At 42.8% G+C, this 11,201-nt stretch overlaps 4 protein-coding genes across 4 annotated transcripts; all 4 read left to right on the top strand.

Annotated features, from left to right (window-relative positions):
- Positions 1-76: 76 nt before the first annotated feature.
- STR2 (cystathionine gamma-synthase) lies at positions 77-1,996 on the top strand (the record flags this gene model as incomplete). Its single annotated transcript, XM_018366221.1, has 1 exon — positions 77-1,996. The coding sequence occupies one exon, from the start codon at positions 77-79 to the stop codon at positions 1,994-1,996; it is 1,920 nt and encodes a 639-aa protein (XP_018221427.1).
- A 166-nt stretch (positions 1,997-2,162) lies between these two features.
- On the top strand, positions 2,163-3,179 carry EFM3 (protein-lysine N-methyltransferase; the record flags this gene model as incomplete). Its single annotated transcript, XM_018366220.1, has 1 exon — positions 2,163-3,179. One exon carries the CDS (start codon positions 2,163-2,165, stop codon positions 3,177-3,179), a length of 1,017 nt encoding a protein of 338 aa, XP_018221426.1.
- A 1,308-nt stretch (positions 3,180-4,487) lies between these two features.
- Positions 4,488-8,288, top strand: RSF2 (Rsf2p; the record flags this gene model as incomplete). Its single annotated transcript, XM_018366219.1, has 1 exon — positions 4,488-8,288. One exon carries the CDS (start codon positions 4,488-4,490, stop codon positions 8,286-8,288), a length of 3,801 nt encoding a protein of 1,266 aa, XP_018221425.1.
- Positions 8,289-8,555: 267 nt separating this feature from the next.
- On the top strand, positions 8,556-10,919 carry VPS70 (putative zinc metalloprotease; the record flags this gene model as incomplete). The annotated part of the gene is made up of 1 exon (XM_018366218.1): positions 8,556-10,919. One exon carries the CDS (start codon positions 8,556-8,558, stop codon positions 10,917-10,919), a length of 2,364 nt encoding a protein of 787 aa, XP_018221424.1.
- Positions 10,920-11,201: the final 282 nt, after the last annotated feature.

Here is an 11,201-nt window from a genome sequence, read left to right as displayed (position 1 = left end):
AAAATGTACTTAATAGCACTTGCTCATTGTAATAGCAGTAACGACAACAGGAACAACTAGACCAAAGAAAGGATAGATGATATCTAGAACAGTAGGTGAGTCGATTCCACCCAACACGAAGCACGCCGTATCGGTGTGTTTACCGACATGGGAAGCCACAGTGGGCTATGAAGAAGGTGAGAGCGACATCATAAACTCGCTTACTACCGGCTACCCAAGATTCTTCGTTCACAAGTCAATCAAGAAACTGTGCGAAGTTTTGTGTGCTAAGTATTCTATGGAAAATGAGACTTGCCTTTGTTTCCCGTCTTATAAGATTGCTAATAGGTGCAGAGAGTTCATTAAAGTGAAAACAGGTCTTTCAACAAAAGTACGCATCTTACAGCTGTGCACACCTAAGCCCATGAACCAAGAGGAGAAACTTTGGAGGAGGGAATGCAAGATTACGGTGGTATTTGTGGACCAGGAGATCTTTCCGGTAATGAAACAGTACTGGCAGCATACTGGTGAAATTGTATCCAGTAGAATGGCCGAATACATCCTACACGAGTTGGAAGTCAAGGAAAACTTGAAGAGTACGGGCACAGCTAGCAATATTAGAAAATACGCGGCTGAAGATGAAAGCAGAGTAAACGAAGAATACGTTGAAACGAGATTTGGTAGAAATTTGAATTTCCTGGCAGCTGATAAAGCTAAGTTTCTAATAAGGAAAAGAATCGCTACAAAAGTTGTTGAAAAACTAGATTCAGAAAGCGTGTCGGACTTGTTCTCATTTGAACATTATAACGAAGGCAACGGTCCCTTCAATGCCGGGAGTGGAGAGCCGTTCGGCGAAAGCCAATTGAACTCTGACGTTCCTGCTGAAACATTCAACTCCACGGGAGAGAGCAGTACAAGCAGTACTTTTGAAGACATATCTAGGGACGACTTAAACTATCACGTCAATCCGAACACGGATGTTTACTTGTTCCCTAGTGGGATGGCGTCCATTTTCACTGCCCACAGGCTGCTGTTGAACCTTGATGCTAACCGCTTATCAAGATCCTCTAATAGGCAGGACAAGCTGATTGGGTATGGCCCCCCCTTCAAAAAGACGGTTATGTTTGGATTCCCATACACAGATACGTTGAGTATTCTTCGAAAATTCAATCACACGCACTTCTTGGGACAGGGTGATTCGACATCAATGGACGCTTTGAAAAAGATTTTACATTCTGGCGAACAAATACTGGCAGTGTTTATTGAGGCGCCATCAAACCCGCTATTGAAAATGGGAGATTTACAAGAACTGAAAAGACTCTCGGATCTATATTCGTTTTATATAGTGGTCGATGAAACTGTTGGCGGGTTTGTCAATATCGACGTATTGCCCTTTGCTGACATTGTTTGTAGTTCTTTGACCAAGATCTTCAGTGGTGATTCGAATGTTATTGCAGGATCCTTAGTGCTGAACCCTAGGGGCAAGATTTATGAATTTGCTAGAAAGTTTATGAAAACTGAAGACGGATACGAAGATTGTCTATGGTGTGAAGATGCCTTATGTTTGGAAAGAAATTCAAGAGATTTTGTAGAACGGACAATCAAAGTCAATACGAACACTGATGTATTGTTAACGAAGGTATTGCTACCACAAGTGGGAAAGTTGTTCAAGAAAATCTACTACCCTAGTTTAACATCAGAGGAAACCAAGAAGAATTATGACAACGTTATGTCTACAAAAGATGGTGGTTATGGTGGCTTGTTTTCATTGACTTTTTTCAATATGGAGGAGGCAAAAAAGTTTTTCAACAATCTGGAACTATGTAAAGGACCGTCTTTGGGTACGAACTTTACGTTGGCATGCCCGTATGCCATTATAGCACATTACCAGGAATTGGACGAAATAGCCCAATATGGAGTTGAAAAAAATCTCGTAAGAGTCAGTGTAGGCTTAGAAAATAGCGATGTTTTATGTAAGGTCTTTCAGCAAGCTATTGATAAAGCTTTGGAAGAATGAGAACCATATATATGTGTGTGTATTTGAATTTGTAGAAAATTTTATTGTTGTTCGTCCGGACACGACGATAGCGAGATAAATAGTAGCAGTTAGTGCACCATCGCCAAACCATGGTGAGAGAAGAAAAAGAGAATGACTCAAACAGTGGCTTCTCGTTAAAGACAGTATGGACGAAGACCTTTTTTATGATAGATTGCACCAACGGTGCCCGCGAGAGTACTTACTGAAGGAGTTAGAGACGAACGAGCACGCTGTTATTCTGAATGTTTCGAGATTCATCAACGAAATGGAACGAGTGCAAGCTACAAACGCATATTACTGCAAGACGATAATCAAAGCTCTTTTGGACAATGACTGGATTTTTAGCAAAGCTCTCACAATGGCAGACGAAGACGAAGACGGTCCCGAAATATCCGATTATCTCTATGAGAAGTACATCGAACTTTTGAGCACGGGCAAACCAGACCCAACGATGAAAGAGATCATAAGGTACAGGTTTGATGGAACCGTGAAGATCAGCATCGAAGAAACGCCGAATTTGATCAGTGCGGCCAGTACCACGGGATTCAGAACGTGGGAAGCTGCGCTATACATGGGAGACTTCCTCATGCACGAGCCGCTACTAGAATTTGTGAATGAAGACGACAAGAAGAAGTTGAACGTTCTCGAGATCGGTGCCGGAACAGGCATTGTAAGTCTCGTTCTCTTGCGGAAGTATTGCGAATACGTGAGCAAGATGTACGTAACGGACGGCGACTCGGACCTGGTGGAGACGCAGCTTAGAAGGAATTTCGAGTTGAACAATGCCTGGCGTGAGCAGGGGCCAGACATCAGACTGCAAAGACTATGGTGGGGTAGCGACAGAGTCCCCGACGAACTGGACCTGGTGGTCGCAGCAGACGTTACATACGACTCGACGATCTTCCCTGAACTGTGCCAGTGCTTGGCCGAATGCCTTGCCACAAGCCAATGTAAAATGTGCTTACTGTCCGCGACGATCAGAAGCGACTCCACCGACGAAGAGTTTGCCCGAGAGTGCCATAAAGTCGGGTTGAAGTACACCGTGGTAACGAGCACCGAGGATGATAAGAACAGCGAGGCCCGGATGGTGGAAAACCTGCTCTTTAAACCTTTGATTGCGCCCATTCGAATTTACAAGGTAGTGAGTGAGACAATAGAATAAAGTACAACTACAAGTACTACAAAAAAATACATAATAGAAAGAAAAAAAGTTAAAAATATAGTCATTTTCTGACACTCGAGTCTCATTCAGCTAATCAAAACAACTAGCAATCYACTCGAGTTCTTATAAATGACCTGAAAAATTGATCTCTCCACGACGCCTATCACGATAAGATCGAGTGTTCAAATTAATAGCTCGATCTTCGTACTGTCTATTGCGGTGGAATACTTTTGGACAAAGTTACTTTTTTTGGAAGGAAACTTCAAAGAGAAAATTAATTAACACAGAAAGAAAGTGGGAAACGATGTAAGATATCCATGCTTTCTTTTATACCTTTTTTTTCTTCTGTTCTTTTCGTTTTTCTGGGCCGCCGAAAAACAAAAAAACTACCGAAACTCAGTTACCCTAACAGGAGCCAATACGTTAGGGCACGGTCTGCCACTACCACCCCTCATATCAGATACAAGAGTTCAAGAGAAGACAAAGAGACATTTCAAAACGCCAAGCTCATCCACCACATGCACTCTAATCACACTTCCACACTTCCACACGTTCACACGTTCACACCGCCAGGATTAAGCACCCCAGAGAACCACACAGTACGGCGATAATCTGCGTTTATTACAGACAAACACACAGCGCTCAGCATGTTGCGCCATTGGCTCCCGCAGCTTCCATGCTGTGTTGACTAATCCACTGCATGTTACTGGCCGCCACAGCAGCAGCAGCAGCAGCAGCAGCAGTAACGGCAGCAGGTGCAGCGACAATCGCAACAGCAAGGACAACCCGCATAGTCACTCCGAACGACGACTACTAGGGCGGCGACTACAGGGGGGAAGTCGCAATACTCAGATCCTGCGTCATGGCGTTGCACTGCGCAGATTCTCTGCGAGGCGGTGACGCGGTCACGGCCAACAATAGACAACTAGACGCGCAACTTCCCTTGCGGGAAATAACCTTTGAAAGCAACGGCCCGTTTCGGAGGTCGCCGGTCGCATTGGGCCAAGGGGCGCTTGCATTATGCATATGACCCGCGGCCGCTCGAAATAAATGTGGACATTTTCATTCCGTGTTGCTGGCACTTTTTCCGTTTGTCTTCATTTTCCAATTTGACCCTGCATATATTAGGAACGAAAACAAAGAAATCGAGGACTTGTTAGTTTCCTTTCAAGCACTTCTATCATTGATTGTCATCCACCTCAAGTTGTTCTGGAAGAATCTTGTATAAAAAGGAAACGCAAGGCCGAAATAGCTATTAGTCCTGGAACAGATAAAGCCCCATAACAAAGTATATTAGTGTCTGTGCCCATGTTTGCTAACGGTAATCAGTCTAATTTCGCCAAGCCTGCTGGCCACGGCATACTACCCATCCCGAAGAAGTCTCGGATTATCAAGACTGACAAGCCGAGACCGTTCTTGTGTCCCACGTGCACAAGGGGATTTGTCAGACAGGAGCATTTGAAGAGACACCAGCATTCGCACACCCGTGAAAAACCGTATCTTTGTATCTTTTGCGGTAGGTGTTTTGCTCGTAGAGATCTAGTGCTTAGACACCAGCAGAAACTACACGCCGCTCTTGTAGGGACGGGTCACCTGCAGCACATGGCCCCGTCACCGAGCCCCAGTGCTTCGTTCGCCCCCAAGCGCCGCCATTCAGTGACTGCAGACGACCCGTCTGACCTTCACATCATTAAAATAGCCGGGAACAAGGAAACAATTCTGCCCACCCCGAAGAACCTTACCGGCAAGACCCCTGAAGAGCTGAAGGAGGCCGTGGTGGCTCTGGCCAAGTCAAGTAACCTGGACTTCCCCACCCCGACCCCTTCGACGAGCAGCGAACAAGCAGAAATGGCTCCCAGGAAGACAAATTCTCTAGCGTTGCACCACGCTAAAGAAGCTGGGGTGAAAGACGTACCGATCCATTCTGCATCCAGTGGTGACATTCTCGAGAAAGTACGCACCCCTTCCACCCCATCCTCCATGCACAAGACGAAAAGACACGCGTCCTTTTCTGCGTCTAGTGCGATGACTTACATGTCCAACGACAACAGTCCTCGCCATACTATCACCAACTTCGAACTCATCGAAGAAGCTCCGCATCAGGTCGGATTCTCCACTCCTCAAATGACTGCCAAGCAACTCATGGAAACCGTTTCCGAACTGGATATGCCCCCACTGACTCTAGACGATTCGTCGCAGGCCATCAAGTTTAATTTGAACTTGTTTAACAATGATGCTTCTGAGCAGCAACAGCAACAGCAGCTGCGCTCCACCTCCGCTACTATCGTAAACAGCAACAATGGCAGCACCATTGCTACGCCCGGTGTTTACCTTTTGAGCAGCGGCCCCTCTTTGTCAGATCTCCTAACGATGCACTCCACGCATGCGGGTGCAGGCGGGTACACAGCAAGCCACCATTCGCCATTAGATTTGGGTTGTTTCAACCATAATAAACGGACGTCTTCAGAATTTAACCTGCCTTCGAGTTTCTCGCATAGTATAGCATCGAACTCCATTACTGCTTCTAACAGTTTCAGCAATTTGGCGAACCAATCCTATAGGGAAATGAGCAATGAGAAACCACTCGCGTCGCTATCTCCAAGACATCCGCCAACAAGCGTGTCAGATTCGTCCTCCACGGTGCATTTCAACGCTAGCACCAATAATTCATTGGAACCGATGATGGGATTTAACGACAATGATAGTAATGTCGATCCGGCTACCATAAACGATCAATGGTTGTCTGATTTCATCAACAACGCCGATCAAAAATCCGGCTTCAAAATTAATTTTAACCATTTCAATGATATCGGCTTTACTTATTCTCCGCCTTCTTCAAGGTCATCAATACCAAGCAAATCGCACCCAAACCAGTCTGCCTCCTCAGTTGGGTCATCTAACTCAGAAAAGAACACATTATCACCTCATTTGAACTTGACCTCAAACGGGAACACGGATTTACCAGTTACACCACAAAACCAATTAAAGGAGCCTTCCCAATCAGATTCAATATCCCTGAGCTCCCATAAGAGACGTCGGGATAGCATTATGATGGACTATAACATATCCAATCTTTTCAGCTCGAGACAATTGGATATGTCAAAAGCTTTATTTGATACAGGGCTAAACAACGCTAACGCCGACGACGATAATCTCACTTTATCATATACTAATAACGCTAATTCCACTGCGACGTACAAACAATTGCCAGCGGTAACACCTTCAGACTTGTTGTCCCCATTTTCTGTTCCTCCAACCTCACAAGCAGTTTTTACTAGCGAACTAAGAAGTATGGTGTTAACAGATAACAACATCGAATCGAAAGCTTTCCCCACAGTCGGTGAATTGAATGATTACGTTGCTTACTATAAAGAGGAATTCCATCCCTTCTTCTCCTTTATTCATCTTCCTTCTGTCGCACCCGACATGGACATTTATCCCTTGTTACTATCTATCTCTATGATCGGTGCATTATATGGGCTCCATTCAACGCATGCCAAAGTATTGGCCAATGTTGCAAACACCCAAATAAAAAAGAGTTTAAAAGCAAGTGAAGCAGCCCCAGAAACGACACCGTTATGGGTTATTCAAACATTTGTACTATTGACGTTTTATGGTATTTTTAACAAGAACGCATCTGTGATAAAAGGGATGAGTTGTCAGCTGATGACAATTATTCGTCTTTTGAAATCCACGCGGTTGAATTTACCGTTAGAGTCAATTTGCCAACCCCCCATCGAGAGCGATCACGTCATGGAATATGAAAACAGCCCTCTTATGTTTTCGAAAATTAAAGCGCAATATACTTCGCCGGACCAAATGAACAAAAACTATCAGTATTTCATTTTGGCACAGTCAAGAATCAGAACGTGCCACGCAGTGTTGTTGTTGTCCAATTTGTTTTCTTCTTTGGTTGGTATTAACTGTTGTTTCCATTCAATTGACTTGAAATGTGGTGTTCCTTGCTACAAGGAGGAACTGTATCGATGCCAAGACTCCGATGAATGGACAAAATTATTATCCCAATACAAGATCACATTGGATTCAAAATTCTCATTGATTGAGTTATCTAACGGTAATGAAGCATACGAAAATTGTTTAAGGTTCCTGTCCAGTGGCGACGGTTTCTTTTATAAACATGCCAGGATCTCATTGAGTACATGTCTTTCCTTACTGATATCTATTCATGAGAAAATCCTAATCGAAAGAAATAATGCCAGAATTGGTGATAACGATGATAACATCGAGCTAGATGATATTGAATGGAAGATCACTTCAAGACAACGGATAGATACAATGTTAAATTATTGGGAAAATCTGTATTTGAAAAATGGCGGTATCTTAACACCCACCGAAAATAGTATTCCAACGATAAATGCTAATCCAGCAATGAGGCTAATCATTCCGCTATATCTATTTGCCAAAATGAGAAGATGCTTGGATTTGGCGCATGTTATAAAAAAGATTTGGCTAAAGGATTGGTCCAATATGAACAAAGCTCTGGAGGAGGTTTGTTATGACATGGATTCGCTGAGAGAAGCTACAGAATATGCCTTAAGTTTAGTAGATACATGGACTTTTTTCCTCTCGTACCTTAAACGGGATAATTGCTTGGTCTTTAAGACTGCAGTTTTCACTACCACATGCATGTTCACTGCTGTACTAGTCATTTCAGAGTATATGAAATGCATCGAGGACTGGGCACGCGAATACAACGCTAGTAACCCTAATTCAACAACATTGAGTTTCGCAGACAGGATCTTATGGTTGGGGGCAGAGAAAGTCTTGAAAAGATTACAAATGAACCTGATACCGAAAGAGTATGACATTTTAAAGTCGTATACCGATTTTCTAAGATGGCAAGATAAGGATGCGTTAGATTTATCAGCATTGGATGAAGCGCAAGCAGAGAGAGCCATGGATCCTAGTACCGATATAAATGAGACGATTCAAATGATTATCGCAACAAGCCTATCCTCCAAGTGTCTGTATTTGGGTGTTAGAATACTGGGTGACGCACCAATCTGGCCCATTACTCTATCGTTCGCTCATGCATTGCAATCTAGAGCCATATATAGCGTTACAAAAAAAAAAAACATTAGAATTTAGGCCTGAGCCGTATACACAAAATAATCTTGATCTTTATAGTTTGATGTTTAAAAAAATTAATATCTAGCATATCAATTTATAATATACTGTGATCTTTTTTAAATTCTTCTTGTATTAGCATTTTTCGTTTTAAAAAGGAGCCCGGGTAAAAGAAAAAGGTTTTCAGCAGGCAAGGGGCCAGTAGTTCATTATTAAAAGGATCAACAGTGGACAAAGGAGACTGCCGGTAACAAGTGAGAAAGAGGTCAACAATAGAGTTGTATCAAGATGGTAGAGCCAGAAGATAATGAAATAGAGGCCACTGGATTGCAACAGTATAGCGGTGATAGCACACGCGATGACGATGAGGAAAACACGAACGATTCTTTCACACTAACATCTAGACATAGGGGCCGGAGTAATACCATATCTAGTATCGTCAGCGGATACGAGATAGTGAAGGAACACATGGACAAGGAACGGTTTATATACTTGATTCTGGCTAGTCTACTTCTATACTTGAGCTTTGTGGCAGCGTTTGCTCCTAGGACGTCATTGTCAAGAGACTTCCGACGGTTCCACTCTTCCAAGTTGACTAATGCTGAAGTATACAGAATATACTTGAATTCGTTACAACAGGAGAATAAAGCAAAAGAACATGTGTACAAGTATGCCGGCCACATGGATAGTGAACTGGGTGCCTCGTCGGCGCTTAAGTATACTTTGGACGAGTTTCTGGATATGGAATATAAACCCAAAATCGAAAAGTACTATCCTTGGGTTGGTGAGTTGGTAGACACTAACGTAGCTCTTTTGGAAGATGACAGAGTGATTTACCAAGCCAGTATGGTCGAAGACAGAATCAGAGACGATCCCGCTACACACATGAAAAGAAGACAAAAAGGTTTTCATCAATACTCAAAAAATGGGAACGTGACTGCTCAGTACGTGTTCTGTAATTATGGCAGCATAGAAGACTATAAACGACTTTTGAACAAGAACATTGATATTGAGGACAAGATTCACATTGTACGATCGGGTAAATTAGTATCTGGGCTAAAGGTCAAGAATGCCGAACTTTATGGTGCTTCTAGTGTTATCATCTATACAGACCCCTTTGATGATGGTAAAGTTACCGAAAAAGATGGCTATTTACATTATCCTTATGGTCCAGCAAGAAACCCAAGTTATATTGAGAGAGACGCAGTTAATTATTTTAGCGATACCCCAGGGGATCCAACGACCCCAGGCTACCCTTCCAAGGATTATGACACTGAACATATGTCACCTGTAGGAAGAGTACCGAGGATACCATCTGTACCGATGAGTGCCAAGGATATTCAACCAATCTTAGAAAAATTGAACGGTAAAGGGTTCCAAATCGGTCCTGGTAGTAATATCAAAAAATTTAGATCATTCACGGGACCTTCTAGTTTCAAAGATAAGGTTCATCTGCACAACGAATTAAACTACACCATTAAAGAAATTGCTAGTATAGAAGTTAGCATCCCTGGTATATTTACTGAGGGAGAGATTATAATTGGAGCTCATAGAGATTCATTGGCTTTAAGCAGTGCTGGCGATGCTAGTAGCGGCAGCGCTATTCTTTTGGAAATTGCACGAGGCATGAGCCGATTATTAAAACATGGTTGGAAACCATTACGTCCCATCAAACTAATTAGTTGGGATGGTRAAAGATCAGGTTTACTCGGTTCCACAGATTATGCAGAAGCTCATTCCGCCATACTCAGAAGAAGAGCATTGGTGTATCTCAATCTAGATAATGCTGTTTCTGGGACTAGCTTCCATTGTAAAGCCAACCCGCTTTTACAAGACGTCATTTACGAAGCCGCTAAGCTTACTGAGTTTAATGGTCACGAGGATCGGACATTGTACGACCATTGGAAACATGATTCTAATGCTACTATTTCATTACTTGACGGTTTGTCGAGCTACAACTCGTTCCAATACCATCTCGGAGTGCCTGCAGCGAACTTCCAGTTTAGTGCTAATGACACCTCGGGCGCAGTTTATCACGGCAACTCCATTCTCGATAGTCCGGCTTGGTTAGAAAAGTTCACCAGCTCCGACTATAAGTTGCACAACACCATGGCCATGTTTGTTGGTTTAACAACGCTGATGCTCAGTGAAAATGAGCTCGCAAGATTTAACACTCACGTTTACCTAAAAAAGACGTACAATTGGTACATTGAGTGGTACTCCAAACTATCATCGGCATTCCCTCACGACCAAGAATTGGCCCATCTAGCGAAAAGGGTCCTAGACCTTTTGAAAGTCGCCACTTGGGAAGATAGTGTTCGATTTGATAAGCAAAATGAACTTCTATATAAAGAATGTAGAGAAGCTCTCCCCGTTTGGACGTTTTACAAGAAAATTAAGAGCTATATTAAGTTGCAAAGATCGAACAGCAAATCGAAACAAATTGATCAACTATTTATCACACACAGAGGGCTGAAAGATAGGGAATGGATGAAATATTCCCTCTTGGAGCCTGATAAATTCCAAGGGTCCGTGGGGGATGTTTTGCCTGGCCTTCATGAAGCGTTGGATGATATGGATAGAGAAGAGGTAGCTCAGTGGCTAACCATTCTGTTAAGCCAATTCAGCAACGTTCGTTACTTACTCCAGTAAGCATCTACACGCAGACTTATATAAGTGCATACACACACACACACACACACACTCATATATATATATATATATATATATATATATATATATATATATATATATATACATACTTATATGTATGAAGTGACATAAAATGACCATAGCAGGGTCATTTCACTTTCATCCTGGATAATCAATTCCTTATACTTGTCACGCACCACGTTGTGCGGGGAGCTCTGGAAAACTGAAAGGGGACTAGAAATATCACGTAGCAATTTCAATTAGATCTTGTTATGTAAAATA

Source organism: Saccharomyces eubayanus, chromosome X (assembly GCF_001298625.1).
Source record: "Saccharomyces eubayanus strain FM1318 chromosome X, whole genome shotgun sequence".
NCBI classification, from domain to species: Eukaryota; Fungi; Ascomycota; class Saccharomycetes; order Saccharomycetales; family Saccharomycetaceae; genus Saccharomyces; species Saccharomyces eubayanus.
Note: the sequence above shows the minus strand (reverse complement) of the source record. Positions and strands in the feature narration are given on the sequence as shown.